The sequence below is a fragment of the Ochotona princeps genome, chromosome 5, assembly GCF_030435755.1.
Source record: "Ochotona princeps isolate mOchPri1 chromosome 5, mOchPri1.hap1, whole genome shotgun sequence".
Lineage (NCBI taxonomy): Eukaryota > Metazoa > Chordata > Mammalia > Lagomorpha > Ochotonidae > Ochotona > Ochotona princeps.
This window is the reverse complement of record NC_080836.1, coordinates 85,217,003-85,235,265: the sequence shown is the minus strand read 5'-3', so window position 1 is coordinate 85,235,265 and position 18,263 is coordinate 85,217,003. Positions and strand designations below refer to the sequence as shown.

Genomic DNA, 18,263 nt, shown 5'->3' with positions numbered 1-18,263 from the left:
GTTGTTTTACTCCCAAATGGTCAAAAAAGCCAGGAAGGAGCTAGGTGGAAGCCACATTCCTGAAATCAGAAATTTCCTGAGGGCACCAGGGTACCATGATGCCAAGATTTGGGATCACCATCTGCTTCTCCCAAGCTGTCTCAGCAGGGTCTTGATTTGAAGTGAGTTTCCAGAACTGGAACTAGCACTTGTGTATGGGATGCAGGCATCCCCAAAACAGCTTGATACATTTCACCACAATGCCTGCCCTAGCCTAAGTTTTAGTTCTAGGAAAGTTACTATCCAACCTTCGGTAAAATCATTAACGTCTCCACACCTCAATGTATCATTCGTAAAATAGAATTGATAGCAGTATTCACTTCATTGAGTGCATGACTAGTGTATGCTACTACATTGTGTTTGTTTTCATTGGTAGTATTATTCCACAATTATTTATTTTCCTAGGAAAACAGTAAAAACCCATGATGTAATATAAACTCACCTATGTAGTCGTGTAGTATAAAGATACAGTATTTAATTTTTCTTAATGAAAGTCTTCCTGTGAGATAGAAAAGCAGGAAAATTGAAAATTCTTTCTTTTAGTAACGTAAGAAATATGCACTTTGTTATTAAAGGGAAGAATCAGATTATTAACTAGGATAATCAACAAATTTTCATGAGTTTGACCAACTCATTGTCAACATGGAAAGAAGTGAAAAGTAAGGGAGGGCCAGAATTGAAGAATTTAAAACTGATCTCTTGAGCTCTTATCTAGGTAAGAATCTTTTAAAATATGCTTGCATCTTTTAAAATATGTATTTTTTCTTTTCACTTCTAATTATACTTTACATTTGTCCTTCTGGTTAGTAAGAAAAATAGTGCCTTAAAATCCATAAAGTATGCATTTTAGGCTAACTGTATAGGAGACAGATGTTGGTCATGGGAGATACATAACTTTTCCATAAAGTATAAGACGAATACAGTGAAACTTTGGTATGCAAATGAAATTGATTCTAATACTCATGCACCTAACAAGAAATGAGGATGTTCAAGTGTCTTTATCTGATAAAATGCACATAGAATATTGGCATGTTACTGGTGCACATTTTAAGATCGAAACTTAATTCTTTAAACTATATACAAGATGGCCCGATGTGGTAACCTAGTGGCTAAAGTCCTCGCCTTGAAGGTGCTGGGATCCCATATGGGTGCCAGTTCTAATCCTGGCAGCTCCACTTCTAATCCAGCTCCCTGTTGTGGCTTGGGAAAGCTTTCAAGGGTGGCCCAAAGCTTTGGGACTCTGCACCTGCGTGGGATAACTGGAAGAGGCTCCGAGTTCCTGGCTTCAGATTGCCTCAGCTCTGGCTGTTGTGACCACTTGGGGAATGAGTCAAGGGACAGAAAATCTTCCTCTCTGTGTCTCCTCTTCTATATATATCTGGCTTTGCAATAAGATGTATGTATGAGAAAGGCATTTGGCGTAAGAGTTAAGATGCTGACTTCTTTTATCAAAGTGTCTTGGTGTCAGTCTTGCCTCTACTCCTGATACCAGCTTCTGCTAATAAGTGATGGCTCAGGTCATTGGGTTCCTGAGACACATGGAAGACCTGAGCAAAGTTCCTGGATCCCGGTTTCATCCTGACCTAACCATTGTGGTTCTGGACATTTAGCAAGTGAGCCTCTTCTCTCCTCTATCCTCACCTTTCTCCTCCACCCCTCTCTTCCCTTTCTCTCCTCTCATCTCTCCCTTTGTTTTTCTGCCTCCCAGACAAATATAAGTTTTTTAAAAGTTAAAAAAATGTGAGCCTAACTTTCCATGTGTTGCTCAGACCCCATCTGGGGACATATTGTGTCCCTCAGAAAGAAATACTAAAGAGCTAGGACATGAAACTTGTGAATGTGACCTTATTGAAGAGAAGATACATGAAGACCTAATGAAAATGTCAATTAGGGAAAGATTATACTGGAGTGGGTCCTTGACCCAATGATTTATGACCCATAAACAAGGAAGAAATACTGAAATAGACAAAAGGAGAAGCACACTCGGAGGGAAAGCAGGCCATTTGATGGCAGACAGGAAGACGAGTTAAGCACTGCAAGCTGACGAGCACCACAGTTTGTTGGCAAAAAACCCAGGCCAAGGGAGAGCCAGGAAATGGATTCTTCTGAGTCCTTGAAAAAGAACTAGCCTGCCAACACCTCGATTGTGGACTTCTGGCTTGCAGAACCGTGAGAACATAGATTTCTGATGTGTTTTTATCTGCCAGACTTATGATGCTTCGTTCTGCCAATTCTGTGAAACAAACACAGACAGTGTGATATGAGTCCCAGGATTCCGTACTCTTTAATATATACCAGATCATTCTGAGACAGACTTCTGTGGGGGAATTCTTTGCAAAATTCTACTCTGTCTCCTCCACTTATTATTCTTCTTGTCATTCTATAGTCTGAAATATATTTTAAAACATATGGTTCTAGCCATTCACTTCTAGTGAGGGTCCATGCTCTCAAAAAGAGGGCACTCTAAGAAAATTCACAGTTGAATAACATATAACCATGCATAGAATCATAGCTTTGCAAGGTACCACTGAAGAGTAAACTATAAAAAGCATCCTGCAATAGCAGGTGTTTCCTGTTTGTTTGTTTTTGTTTGTTTTTAACATTTATTAATAAAATGGGGGAATGTTTAATGATAGCATTGTGAAATGGGTAATTATGGCACAAAATATATTTCACTATTAAATTTAACTGTCTTTAACATTTCAACTACATACTTTGGATTTACTTACTTTATTATAGTTCGTGTTCATCCTGAGAATTACAATGTGCTCCCTACTCTAGCTGTTTATTTATTCAAGTATTTTCAAAATTTTATCACTGATCACTGCTAGTTCTCTCCCCTTATAATAATTTTTTGCCCAAATCCCAAGTAGGTAACAGAGATCAAGGAGCATCCCTCAAAAAGAAGTAGTTTCTCAACAAATGCTTTTAAACACAGAAATATGCCTTAATGCATTAATATTCATTTTGACTGCATTTGATGTGCTTACTTATAAATGTTAGATCCTTTCAACTTTTTGATGAGATACTCTACTGATTTGAAATCTAATCTTCATCACAGTCTTTAAAGATAGTTATTATCGCTATTGTTATAAATGAGAAACACACAAGCAATGCTGCATGTCTAGGTGGATATTTAGATAGTAAAAGCATGAAATTATGTTTGATCACAAGATCTTATATTATTTTAAAAAGTGTGCATGTTCAACTACATTCCAAGTAAAGCTCATGTTTCTGTATATGGCATGTAATGTGAACAGTGTGGTTTTGCTCTGAAATTAAAGAGATCTTTTTCTGTCTTTGCACGTGTAGGATGGGTACCCCATTTCACTATTTTAGAACTAATCAGTTTGCATTCACATGTGCAGCAATTCAGTGAAATCCTTTATTTTAAGCTCCCCTCTATTTTAATGAAACTATATTCTCTATAAAGATCAAAATGCTAAGCAGGTTATATTACTTCTCCAAATTTTTAGTAGACAGGTACAATTCAGATAAGATAAAGAAAAATCTGTGTTACAGGATTCAGACAAAAAACACAGGAAGTTAAAGGTTTCCTAATAACTACATTGCTAAAGCTTCTTCAGAAGCTTCGTCATGGCCTTTTGAACTGCAAGCGATTGAACAGGGCATTCACTGCCTCCCACGGGTCTGTCTCTCCCCATTGAACAGGGCCTCCACTGTCTCCCACGGGTCTGTCTCTCCCCATTCAACAGGGTCTCCACTGCCTCCCACGGGTCTGTCTCTCCCCATTGAACAGAGCCTCCACTGCCTCACACATGTCCATTTCTCCTCAAGATCAGAGGGATGTTGAATTCTTAGTGCTAATAGAAAATTTATTTTCTCTTACAAATTTCAAAGAGGTAGCTTCCTTGGCCTTTTTCTTTCCTGGTGCTTGCAGATAAGAGAAAAAATAACCCACAGGCTTGCCATTCCATCATCTAGTGGTTTGGTAGCTATGAGAAGAAAGTAATTATTATGGTTCTTCATTTGTTATTGCTTCCTTGCAAAAAACACTGCTTCCTTGACCCAAAATCTGGTGGTAAACATTTGACTAGAGATTCATTGTGGCAGTAGACAGCCTCCAAAACAAAGGTAGATTCTTCAGTGAAAACACATCTTCTTTTCCAGGCAAAAACAGTTTATGACTAACAAGCAAAGCAAAAGCAAAACAAATTTATCCTTCTACAGCTGTAAAGTTCTATCACTTATCAGAAAGTAGAGAGGAAAGATCAAGAATAAGATCTGAAATCTGTAAAAATAATGTGTTGGTAGAGGTGGAGGTACTGTCATAATTTTACCTTTCTGCATGTTATGCAACTTGCACTGTACTGATGTTCTTTTAATTTAGACAGGAGATTTTCTTTAAAAAGGCTAAATAATAAGAAGAAAAATTTATATAGTCATGTAGTTAGCATTTCTCTTGAACTTTATTCTAGGTATTGGCCCATATTTACTCTGGATCTTAAATTATACAGCTATATAAAAGCAGATAATGGACTAAAATGTAAAATTCAAAATTGTAGAACTTTCAAGGGAAAAAAGTGCAATTATTTGGGATATAGACTGGGCAAAAGAATCATATTTTACCTCGAAAGAAAGGGGAAAATTGTTAAATTTGACTTACTTTAAGTTTAAAATATTTGCTCTGCAAAAGTCAGATAATAGATATTTGGTATATAGGTATATACATTGTAGATAAGTGAAAAGAAAATTATATAAAGAAATCAAAACACAAATAATGCAATCAACAAAGACATGAAGTGATATTTCTCTGGAGAATGTGTATGAGTGATTGTAAATAAGCTTAATAAAAAATATCCAAGGCTGTTAGCCGTTTTACAAAATTTTCAAATTAGATGTCTGTCACTAAAGCTATCAGAGTATTTTTTAATGACAAAGCGAAATTCTGGAGAAATGTAGTGATATAAAATAACATACACTGCTTCTCAGACATGATGTGGTACAAGTGCTCTGTAGGACGTTTTGGTACTTTGCTTGAAAAGCAGTAACTGGTTAGGATGCTGTTCCCATATGAGCCAGTACTTCTTTACACATACTGAAAAGAAAGAAGTTAATATTGACACAAAAATATGTTCCCAGCATCTTCAGTTACAAAGGTACAAATAAAAACTGTAATGAGTTTCCACCACCTAGCATCCAGACTAAAATTGAACTGCTCACCGTATCAAGTGTTGACAAAGGTGTGGTGTAATGCAACTTCCCTGTTATGTTCCTCACTGATGAAAATGTACCATCATGAGCTTTTAAAAAATACATGATCGGTGTCTTACAAAATTAACCCCATCCCTACCACACTGTAGAGCCATTCCACTGCTCTCCCAGAGACATGAGAGTATATGTCTCTGGAATGACTTGTAAACAGAAGGTCATGTTAGATGCATTTTAATAGCCAAAATGGGAAACAGTCTAATGTCTATCAGTAAGTGAACATATTAAATATGTGGAATAATGAAAGCAATATATACACAGCAGTAGGATGAATGATTTATTAGTATATAAAGCCACATAGATGCAGCTCTAAAAATCATCTTGGGTGATAGAACCCATAAAAAAGAACATATTGTAAATTATTGTGTTCTATAAAATTCTAAAAAAAATGCAAACTAGTAGACAATGAGTAATAGAAAATGCCGAGGGCTTCCCCAGAGGAGTGGTGTCAGAGTGTAGGCTTACGTCCATATCTGAGGAGTCTTTTGGAGGTAACGGATACGTTCATGATCTTGAATGTGAATGTGGTTTGAGAGTGCATATGTATGTCAAGCTCATCAAGTTGTACATGTAAGCAATATGTATTATGTCATGTATACCTCAACAAAACTGCTTCACAGACCTTTAGCAAACAACACAGCAAGAGATTATTTCGTTACATGGTTATAAAGTGAGAGGCTCTGTTGTTAGGCCTGAATGGACCCTTAGAAAACATTTTACCCATTTTGACATAGGAACTTGCAAACAGCCCAGGCTATAGGAAAAGGAGAACATTGATGAAAGGATCTGTTTTCCTGTTTCAAAACTAGTCAGGATCACAGATGCTGGCAGTTCACTCTTAAGCACATGAGAAAAGTTCACTTCCACACACTTCAGCCAGGATCCCTTGCTCACATTTCCAGCACGTCCAGCGGCCTCCCAGTGCACCCCACAGATTCACTCTCCAGAGTATCTTGCGTGAATTGGTAACTAGCATGCAGGCAAGTATGACTTTGATGTTTACATTTTCTTGGTAATTTCTAATATTTGTTTTTTAAGATCTGCTTAATTTGTTTGAAGGACAGATTTTATAGAGAGGAGTGAGAAGTCTTTTATCCACTGGTTCACCCCCAACATGGCCTCAATGGCCAGAGTTCAGAGCCAGGAGTTTCTTCAATGTCCCCCACATGGGAGCAGGGACCCAAGGGTTTGGACCATCCTCTTCTGCTTTCCCACAATATTGGTTTCCAGGGAGCTGGACTGGACGTGGAGCAGCCAGGACATGAGCCAGTATCCATATGGGGTGCTGGCCCACAGCATGAAAGATCAGCTCGCTTCACCGCTGTGCCCAACCTAATTCTTAATATTGCAGTTAGTTGTGCTTTAGATGCCTGAAATCACTTGTTAGAAACCAGTAATCATATGTAAATCACTATAGACTTTCTCTTTCAATATCTGTTATCTTTCAGTACAGTTTTATTAGGACATATGAGTAAAATTCTGGGGAGCCCTTGTTTCGTATAAATGCTATTCAGTGTAGAGATGGGCTGGGCTGGTAAATCTTAAGTGCCAATTTTAAAACATAGTCTTCAAATACTTTGATACTTTTCCCATAAGCAAAAGGCAGAAATGAGAGAGAACATGATCGTTATTATTTTAATATCTACATTATTTATATATAACCACTGCAACTTTGGAATATACTTTCAAAACTTTCCTTCCATGTACCAATCTGATTAATATCAAGATAGGCTTAGACAGTAGCAAAAGTTTTAAAAAATACATATTCTATTTTATTTCAACAACTTTCCTGTACTCTATTGCCTTCCAAATACTCTTCTTTAAAAAAAAATTTTTTTAATGTATTTGAAAGTCCAAGGCACTGGAGAGGGTGATCGGAAACAGAGAGCAGGAGGGATTGATCTTCCATTCACTGGTTCTTCGCTTTCTTAATGGCCACAGCAAACGTATCAAGATAAAATTGAACCTAGCAGTGAGGAACTCCATCCTTTTTTCCTTCGCTGGTGGCAGGGACCCAATATTTAGGCAATCTTCTGCTGCCTTTCCAAGGCCATCAGCAGGAAGCAAGATTGGAAGAGGAGCAGCTGGGACATGAACCAACATCTACATAAGGATGGGAACTTTGGAGTTATTGTCTTTACTCATTTTGCTACAATGCTCTTCTTTTTCTTCTTTTGTTTTCTTTTTACTTTTTATTGTATTCCCACATATATGCAGCTTTTTCTTGTCCTTCCTAAAGCTCGCAGATTGAATTGAAGCTGGTATGATGCATTAATGGAGCAAAGCATTGCCTTGGGAAAGATATAATTAGGTTCTTACCTTGGAAAGCTAATTCCTACCACTTGTTCTGTTTATAGTCTTCATAGCAGCAATTGACTTTTATTTAGTGTTATGAAAAGTTTGGCATTACTGTGCAAAAAAAATGATTAGAACTCCTCAATAAGGAAAAAGTTGGAGTAGGATATTTTGATATGAGTAGGAAACCAAAGTTGTTTTGATAAAAATCTTTTTTGAACTAGTTTATTTGTAAATAGCTTTACCTTGGAAGATTGTAAATTTTGATACAATCTTGTCTTTTTATTTTCCTTGATTTGGGTGTGTTTGACAGCTGCTGAGGGGATGGTGTGCAACCATCTGTGTTCAAATGATGGCTGCTGGGGACCTGGACCGGACCAGTGCTTGTCATGCCGCCGCTTCAGCCGGGGAAAGGTCTGCATTGAGTCCTGTAACCTCTATGATGGGTAAGGCATCTTACAGCATTCCCTTTACCACATTAACTGACTTTCAAATGACAAGAAAACAGTATAATTTCAGATTCACTGTGGAGGCCAAGATTTTACTGCAAGGTACATATGGAATACAAAAAACATTTTGAAGAACAATTTTATTTGAAATATCAAGTCTAAATATATTAGTATTTACATCTTAATAATGTGTGGTGAGACAATTCTTAATAAATCATGGCAATATATTTAAGAAAACTTTAAAAATGCATTTTTTTAAATGAAAGCAATTATTATATGGAATCTTACCTCCAATAGGTCCTGATAATCTGTTTTTTTTCTTTCATACTTTGCTATTAATTTTCACCTGATATTATAACAAAAATTTTATTTTTATGCAAATATTGTCTGTCTATTGCTGTTTTAAGAATAAATCTTACTTATGTATCTTTGACAACTGCTTAGCTTTATAAAATAACTACATATGTAATTTCTGCCTGAATAGGTCTTTGAAAATGTTCTGGAATTTTCCATATAATTTAAGCACTATTTTAAAGTCAGCATTTTAAATTTCCTCTGGTACTACAATAATCACATTGACAGTAGTAAAACCTGCTGTATATCTTATTGCACGGTGTTTCATGCACCCATAAAATCACTCTGTTACTATTTAGCATTTTATGCAGTATAGTTATCTTTCATTAGCGGATAATGCATTTTTAGTACTTTATGCAAATCTTATTGTTTTATCTTGCTCAATTAAAGTATTTCAACAATTTTAATTCGTAGTTTCAAGGTTTTTGTTTGTTTCTTCTCAAATCTCACAAATTTTCCAGTTTAAAGACTGTTTTCATGTTCCTTGGTAACACTGTAGTTTTTCATTTGACATCTAAAGGACAAAAAGAAATCTGTAGATAAAAATATAATATTCCTTTTGGTGGGATTAAGTTACGATCTTAATTATAACATAAATTAGTATAAGAATGAGACATCTTTCAGGAAAATGTCAGTAAGTAACTTTCTAAGTTACAATTGGCTACCAGATTTGATAATTCACAACAAATTATGGTGTGCTACTTGTCTCATTGTATTCTAGTTATGATTATCCACATTGTTATCAGGATGTGTTCCATACATAGTAACTGTAAGATCAAAACGATCCTGTTTGTGCAACAGTCACCAAGATTCAACGTAATAGACTTTGATTTCATTAGGCAAATGTTACATTAAAAATTTATTGACTATATCTTGTCAGTTTTAAAGAGAGATTTTAAACAGTCAAAACTGTTGTGATTAGTGGTAGGAATTATTGGAAGTAAAAAGCGACTAAATTCACAACCAAAGCAGAGTCAAATTAGCATTAAGGCTCAGAAAGTTTGATTTTCATCCTGTTTTCCAAAATGACATTATTTTTTAACATGCTAATATTGAGCTTATAAGAAAAATGTATTCAGAAATATGCGGCTCTTTCCTTTTTTTCTGTATATGTTTCTGCAAAACAGAGGAGGCACCCTGATGGAAACAGGTTAATTTCTTACATGAACACTGGTTATAAGACTGTTCTGACATTACATTTAACATGTTCCATATTTACATCATTTTCATCAAATCTGTTAAATAAATATAAAGTTTTAAATGGATTTGTGATGGGATCCTAGGAAATCATAGCAGGTTAATTCAAAAGGTGATCAGTAAACGTATCCTGTAACAATTTGATGCAGCCTGTTCAGAGTTGGATTCCTCTCCTGCGACCGTGGGATGTTGGCCTGTTTCTTTCTACATTGCTCTGTAGTTAATACTGTGTTCAAAAGAAAATGAAATCAAATCCTAACATAGCTCTCCCTGTGTTCTGTGAACCTCAGACAAAAACCTTACAATTCTAAACTCAGTTTTTTTTTTACTGAAAAATTGTAATGATAATAGTATCAACTTTGTGGGATGGTTGTGATTATCCTATGAGAAAATTCATAAAAAACTCTTGTTAGTGTCCCTACGATGAATACTATAATCATTATTCTCTTGTCTATTAACAGTACACATACACATTTACCAAAAATCAAGGAAGCTTATTTATATAAATAAGTTTGGATATTAGGAGGGCAGAAATTCTAAAAAGAGGACTTTTGAAACAATCTTGAAAAAAAAAAAAGCAGTCAATTGCTGGCTGATTAGCATTCAAATCCAGGTCATAGAAGTCACTATATTTCAGCAACTTTTAACTACAATGCAATCAAAATGAAAGAGAAAGGTAATTTTCAATGGAACCTTCAAACTTTTCTTATCTGGCAACTCTGCTGAAACTTTAGGATCAACACAGGGGCATCAAAGAGAATACTACTCTAAGATCTTCCCAGGCATTTTTGCATCTAATAATCGCAAACTCTAAATGAAACACTATTTTCCCCTTTTTCAGACAATATGTAGAAAGCAGAAGCTTAGCAGTTAAAGTATTTAAAGCACATACAAAATAAGTGTTGGTTTTTGGATTTAAATTTAGGAAAAACTGGGTGCCAAGCCATCTGCGGTTAATCACAGGGCTGGCTAAGACACATGCACAGTGTGAGTTAAGGGTCCTCTCAGAACAAGAGAGTGAAAAGCTGTAGGACTGGAAATCTGGGAGAAGAGGCAACAGGTTTTGTCTGAATTTCATGAAACGAGCAACCAGAACTATATTGACAGCCTTTTGTTACCGTAAGTAAAATACGTGACAGGAACTTGTGAGGAAGGAAGCTTTACTTCAGCTGACAATTTTAAGGGCTCCCAGTCCAAGATCCAGTAGTAGTGAGGGTGATGTCATGCGGAGGGAGGATCACTGGGTTGATCTGGGAAATAATGAAGATCCAGGAAGCAAGGCATACTTCTTTTTTTTTTTTAAAGATTTATTTATTTTATTACAATGATATGCAGAGAGGAGGAGAGACAGAGAGGAAGATCTTCCATCCTATCATTCACTCCCCAAGTGAGCTGCAACGGGCTGGTACTGCGCCAATCCGATGTCGGGACCTGGAACCTCTTCCGGGTCTCCACGCGGGTGCAGGGTCCCAAAGCATTGGGCCTTCCTCAACTGCTTTCCCAGGCCACAAGCAGGGAGCTGGATGGGAAGTGGAGCTGCCGGGATTAGAACTGGTGCCCATATGGGATCCCAAGGCGTTCAAGGCGAGGACTTTAGCCACTAGGCCATGCCGCCGGGCCCAGCAAGGTATACTTCTATAACCAAAGTTTTCACATCTGTCTTCCAAAAGCACACTCCCTATGACCAGAAAAACCTTTGGCCAGCTGTCATAATTAGATCAAATCTTTACCCTTAAGCCATTAACCATGAGCATAAGACATTAGGTGTAAACATCTGCATGACTTGGGTAGCCAGATCCTATTTAAACCATAACATTTGTTCTGACTCCCAAATTTTAATGCCTGCTCAGAAACAGTAGGTAGTTATTCTATCTCCAAATGTCTGAAAATAAAGATGAGTCGCAGAGGTCAAGTGATTAAGCCACTACTAAGAATACCCACGAAGTGCCTAATTTATGGCCTGGGTACTTCATGCTTTCTGTTCAGCATACTGGAAATGAGCCTTAGAGATGGTAAATAGCGCTTAAGAATTTGAACCCCTAAAACCCATACAGAAGGCTAAAATACAGTTTCTGGATCCGGTTTTGGGTTGGAATTTGGGAAGTGAATCAGAATATACTGTCTCAACCCTCTACGTCTCTCTCTTCAGTCTTCCATTAGAAGAAGCAAAAAAAAAAAAAAAAATCCTAGAATCTGAATTTAATCCAACATTAATCCAAAAATCCAAGATCCATAGTCTCATTTTACCCTGAAAGTGAACTCTCCTTTCTGTGAACATATACACTCAAAAACCAAGTTACATACCCCAAGATACAAAGACAGCATAGGTCATGTATTTTCATTTCTAAAAGTGAAACCCCAAAATGGAAAAGGATTAATTGGGCCAAATCCAAACCACAATTTAGCAGACGAACTTTAAGTCCTTGTACTGCATGCCTAGCATGTAAGAGTGCTCTGCTTAGGGACTGGGTTACTAACAGCTTGAGCAGCCTCACACCTGTAGCTTTGTAAAACACAACTCATCTCAATTCTCACAGGTTGCATCTCATCTTTGCAGATCCACCTGATACGGCCCCAGGCATGGGTGGAGGGTGATGGGGGATGGAGGGCTTGTTGCACTGCAGCAGCTCTAACCTCACCATTGCCCTTGGGAGATTCTTTGCAAGATTTTACCCCCCTGGGACCAATCTCTAGGCTTGTAGATTTCAAGAGCATCCTTAGTAATATAGGTGGGAGACTTCTGTGTCTCCAGGCTCTGTTGAGCTTTGCCCATGTGGCTACTCTTAGGAGGCAGTGCAGGGATGCTAGTGACTTTCCCAGGCTTTCCTGGCATGTTGTATTCTTTTCCTTGGTGGATACCTCACACTGTTGGCACGTCTGCTCTGCAGCTGCCTTCTCTGCAGTTCAATTCTTACAATTCCACTGAGTATTGTTACATGCAGAGGTTCCAAGCCTGTAGTCAACTCTGCTTGGAACTGCAGGCTTCCCTTTGAAATTTCAGTGGAAGCTGCCTCAAGGTATGAGTTGATACCCTTTCCTCCTGAGTGGGTCTGCCCCACCAGCAGCCTTGCTTTGCCTGGCAAGCCCAAATCTGAAGCTAATCCTAAGAGAGTTTCCTTGTGGTGTTCTGTCTTCAAAAGATTCTTCCTGGGAATCTTTAAACGTATTTTTCCTCCTGAATCTGTGGTGGGTCTGTGAAAGATTGAACTGCCTAGATGATCTCTAAAGTGACTGAGAGATAAAGTACACAGTGCCTGTTGTTTGCACTTGCTGTATTAGTAGGCAATTTTTGCATCTCACTTTCCTGTTTCAAACATGCTTGTTATTTCCTTTTCTGTGGCTAGACTGAAAATGTTCCTAATATTTCCACCCATGATACAGCCTGAGAACTTTGCTGCCCTGAACTCTTTACCATTAAAGCAGTTCATCATTTTTAAATACAGCCTCTCTAATGGTCAGAAACATGAGCATAAGAAAGCCAGAATCTTTGTCACTCTGTAACAAGGATGACATTTAGACTAATGTCCAACAAACTTTTGATTCCCATCAGAGACTTCATCAGCCTGAAGCCTTAACTGTCTATATTTCTGCCAGCATTCTAATCCTCTAAGATGTCCGAATTCCCTGAAACACTCTTCACTAGCCTCTTTCTTCCATCTCCTTCAACCGCTCCCGGTAAACAGATCCCGAAGTATCTTCCACATCTGGCATAATCAACAGTAATGATCCCCAAAAGGTCTGATCTTATGTATCACTCAGAATTTTGCTTCTTTAATTAAAATACCCAAAAAGAGCTAGTTCAAAAAGGAAAAAATGTATTCCAGTTTATTGTTTTGGAGAGTTCTAGTTCAAGTTTCAGCATCTGATGGGTGTGGAAGAACTCATGCAGGGGGCGGTGGGGCCTGGAATCCCATAGGGAAACTAGGCTGAACTGGGCTCTCCAGACCCCTCTGTGTGGATTCAATCACCTGGACCTGAAAAAGTCCTGCCAGGCCTGCATCTGAGTTTTCATAGCTACATCAAGATTTCACCAGTAATGTACTAACCCTTTGGGAGACATCCAAACCTTTCCCAAAACCATAGCAAATACATTTGCCCTTCAACTTTAGATGTGAGGAAGGGGCTTGTGGAGAAGAGTAAGAAAAGCATTGCCCATGTTTTAACAATTTAAGACTTAGAATCTTCATCTAGTACCATAACCCTTAAACCAACAATTAGCTAAAGATCAGAGGCTTTGCTGTAAATGTCATATACAATATAAAACTATACAAACCATGCTTTTAATTTCATTTGCATTTTAGCTATTCCTTTCTACCATATTCAATAACTTTGACCTTTATATTCTGAACATTTCTCCAATTTTGAGAACTCTATAACATTCATGTCAGTGAACATTACAGAAGAAGTGTTGAAAGCAAAAACAAGTGTTTAAAGCAAAAAAAAAGTGTTTGCTTTAATGTAACTGATTTTTTATGTATTTATTTATTTGAATGAGTTACAAAGAAAAAGACAGTGATAACTTCTGTCCACTGGTTCACCACACAGATGGTTGGAATGGCCAGTATGCAGCCAAGCCAAACCTAGTGGCTTTATTTAGGTTTCCATAGTGATACCTGGGGTCCAGACAATTGGGCCTTTTTCTGCTGTTTTCCCAGGCCCAGTTCCTGGGAGCTGGATCAGAAGTAAGCAGTAAGGACATAGACTGATACCTAAAAGGGATGCTGGCATCACAGGAAATGGTGTTTCCCTATAACTGAGATTTTAAACTCAGGAAAATTCGTAAGATTTGATTTGTAACAAGGTAATATCTTACTTAAAAATGCAACTAACTGTGCATATTGCACATAATTATGCCGTCTATTTATATGTGCTGTTTATTTTAAAAAATACATTTAGCTATTTTATCTTGGAACAGAGATAGTCTTAATATTTAACCTCTTAATCAAAAATCATTGCTCAACCCTTTGGAGTTCAGTGGTTTATTATGACAAAAACACTTAAATGAGTAAAACATGATCCTTTAAGGCTAGGCGTAACTATTTGTGCTATCTTCTAATTAATCCATAATTGCCATATTTATAATTATATTGATTTGGAATGATAAATTATGATATAAAGCACAAAAGTGTACTTTTGGATATTTAGTCAAATTTTATTAATGACTCGCAAATGACATTGCAAATAATCTTTACTAGTATCTCATTTTCACATATGTATCAGCAGGAATGGGCTGACTTGGCTATATTGTTCACAACTGAAATTTAATTATTGATGTGAAAAATTTGGAGTAGACATTTTTGATAATGTAAATACTCATAATGTGGACATATCCACAAAAATATAGGAATAACGGAGAAGATGATCATCATAGCAGTGAATTTTAGTTAAAAAGTTTGAGGATCTTACCATTAAACTTTTTTTTAATGTATACCATATAGAATTACTTCAAAAAGAATGTACGCTAAAGAAAGATGTTGTGATATTAGATCAATAATCTGAGAAAATAAAATCTACCATGAAAAGCTTTTTTTTCTAATTCTCCAAGGCAGATATTTTAAAAGAAGAAAGGAAATCAAAGCATTTTTTGAAGTTTCACCAAAAATAAATTGAAGAGTCTTGGGACTTGAAGGACAAGAATGGCGAACGTTCATGTAACTTAGCAACAAGAAAACTATGATAGTTCTTTCAAAGTTTGGAAATTAAGGCTTCAGCCAGGAGCAAAATTTTACAGTGAGGCGAACAGGCATGGCCTTACTGAAGACGGCAGTTTGGCCATGTCATCAGAATATGTGCTTTCTTATTTTTAGACTGCGAGAATCTCTCTCACAGGAGACACATTTCCAGAATGCGTCTATCATTGAATCCAGTGGAGGGCAAGAGCCATCTGGCTTCACTTTATCTTTTCTCCTAATGGAAAACTTATCCCTTAATGTAGAGGGAAATGTTTCTGATGCTCCTGGCTCATGGAGAAACAGACTCTATTATTTACCCTGCCAGTAGGAGTTTTAGCAGATGTTACTTCATTTTTTAAGTTGACAGCTGGTTTGCTTACACCTCCTCATGCAGCTGATGTTTTCACAGTGAATTTCGGGAGTTTGAGAATGGCTCCATCTGCGTGGAGTGTGACCCCCAATGTGAGAAGATGGAAGATGGCCTCCTTACATGCCATGGACCGGTAAGCCAAGAGATACTATGGCTCTGTTGTCTTAACTAGTACCATGTCGCAATGTGTTACCAGAAGAGCTCAATGGGTTCTTTCCTCAATTTAATATAGAAATAAAATGAGCGCAGAAAGAAAAGGGAAGGGAAAAGCACCTCCTGAGAGTAAGTTGGGAGGTTGGGTACCTCCCAAAAAGAGAGGGGGAGAGACAGCAAAGGTTTGAGGAAGGGTCTTGAGGTTTAAGCCTTCCCTGACCCCTCCTTGTTGAGCAGAAACCTACAGGTAACAGGTTCTCCATTGGTGGTCTCTTAACCAGTTAAGAATTGGGTGGGCAATACTTGTGCCACCCTCTTGAAGGTGTGGCCAAGATTTGAGCATGCTTGGAATGTCTCAAACGTTCCTTATATGTTTGAAGAAGAAAAAAGGGAAAAAAATGTTATAACCGGCACACAGACAATCCTGTTATGTAGGTTACACTCGCCACTGCCAGCTTACTAATTCCAAATTCTGCTAGAACCAGGAGCGGGAGAAAAGCTGAGCACCAAATGGTGTGGCCACAGCAGAGGATTACAGGAGGTAGAACATGCTCAGCCAGGAGCCCCTGCTGGGGAGACCATCCTGGACAATTAACATGGGAGCCTGGGAATGTGATTTACTTGGGGGTGTGTCACAGGTGATAGCAAATGAAGACCCAGACACTGAATGAGATCAGTAAAGTCAGAGTGGAGACATTTGGATAATAGCTTAAAAATCAGAGTTCAGGAGAATTTGCTAATCAGAGCTGCAATGACCCTGTGCAAAAGAAGACACATGGAAACAAAGAATAAGGTTAATGACATCTTTCCTACAGTGGTACAAAATCCTGTCAAATTCAGAGTTAGTCAAAGAAGAAATTGAGAAACTACCAAATAAACATGTTTCTAAAATTATAAAGCTTTTAAAACCAATAAAAACCATGTACAGGAGTTCAAGGCATGTGTTACACAGGAAATGACAACACTGAAACAAAATCAAGCAGAATTATCAGAAATGAAGCATGCAATACAGCAAAAAAGCCTTTCCATTAAAAACTCAATGGAAAACATTAATAATAGAATGAGTGAGGCAAAAGAAAGAATCACAGAATTGGAAGACATCTTCAGCAATAACTCCAAACAGTTGAAAAGCTGGATGAAGAAGCTAAGAAAAGCAAAAGGCTGAATATGAGTTATAGGAGAGTGCCTGAATGCACAGAAATGGAAGCTGGATACAAATATGTATTAGATGAAATAATAAAAAAGAGCATCTCTAAAAGAACTGGGAAGCAAAGTACAGGAATGCTACAGAACTCACAATGGAGTTGACCAAAGGAGATGCTTATCATGACCCATCATATTCAAGCTCTCATCAGTTGAACATAAGAAAAAGATACTTAAATATATGTGTGAAAAAAATCAATTCATAGAGGAACTCATAGCTGAACTCTCAAAGAAAACTCCACAGTTCAGAAGAGAATGTAGTGACATATTCCAGATTCTAAAAGAAAAAAAAAATGGTAAGACCAGAATAACCCAGCAATTTTTAAAAGTGAAAGAAAATTCTTTCTCAACAAACAAAAAACTCAAAGACTTGACCTCTACTACTCTTGCCCCATAAATGTTACTTAAAGATGTCCTATTGGCATAGAAAAGAATAATACCTACCAAAATTGAAGACAAACATGGAAAGAGTCCCAATAAAATGACCAAAGAAGACTAAATCAAACAATGAGCAACCCATTGCTAAAATGGCAGGGCCAAATCACTACCTATTAATGTTAGCCATCAGTGAAAATGGCTTAAACTCATGAGCCAAAGGTCATAGATTAGCTGCCTGGACCAGAAAACAATGCCCATTTATCTGTTTCCTACAAGGGGTGCATCTCAACAACAAAGATATGCAGAGACTGAAAGTGAATGCATAGAAAAAGATATTCCAGACTAATGGAAAGGAAAAACAAGCTGTGTAGCCATTCTAACATTATAAAATATAGACTTCGGAGTGAGCAGAATCAAGAGATAAGAACACCACATAATGATCAAGGAATCCATTCAGCAAGAAGAAATCGCCATGATAAATACATGTGCAACAAACACAAGAGTACCTAGCTATGTGCATTAAAAGGGAGAAATAGACTCTTATACAATAATAGTGGGGAACCTAAACTCCAATAACCTCAATGGACAAATCAACAAGACAGAAATTCAGTGAGGAAAAACAGAGCCCAATCAGACAATAGAACAAATGGAATTAATTGATGTCTACAGAACCTTTCATCCTACAGACGTAGAATAAAGTATTGTTTTTCGTTAGTACATGGAGCCTTCTTCAGGATTGAACATATTGTAGGCCATAAAACTAGCCTCAGCAAATTTACAAAAACTGAAATCATACTGCTTTCTTCTGAGACAATCATGGAATGAAACTGGAGAACAAAAAGTTGAAATACTCCAATTGATAAGCAAATACTTGGAGAGTGAACAATATGCTGCCCAATGATCCCTTCTTATAGAAGAAAT

The 18,263-nt window shown here is 37.3% G+C and overlaps 1 protein-coding gene across 4 annotated transcripts in view; it reads left to right on the top strand.

Annotated features, from left to right (window-relative positions):
- ERBB4 (erb-b2 receptor tyrosine kinase 4) overlaps positions 1–18,263 on the top strand; it is a 1,037,128-nt gene that overhangs the window by 750,812 nt on the left and 268,053 nt on the right. For all 4 annotated transcript variants that reach the window (XM_058664956.1, XM_058664954.1, XM_058664957.1 and 1 more), the window contains exons 13-14: positions 7,880–8,012; positions 15,648–15,741. In XM_058664956.1, the coding sequence (XP_058520939.1) occupies positions 7,880–8,012; positions 15,648–15,741 (227 nt within the window). The remainder of the gene's footprint in view (positions 1–7,879; positions 8,013–15,647; positions 15,742–18,263) is intronic.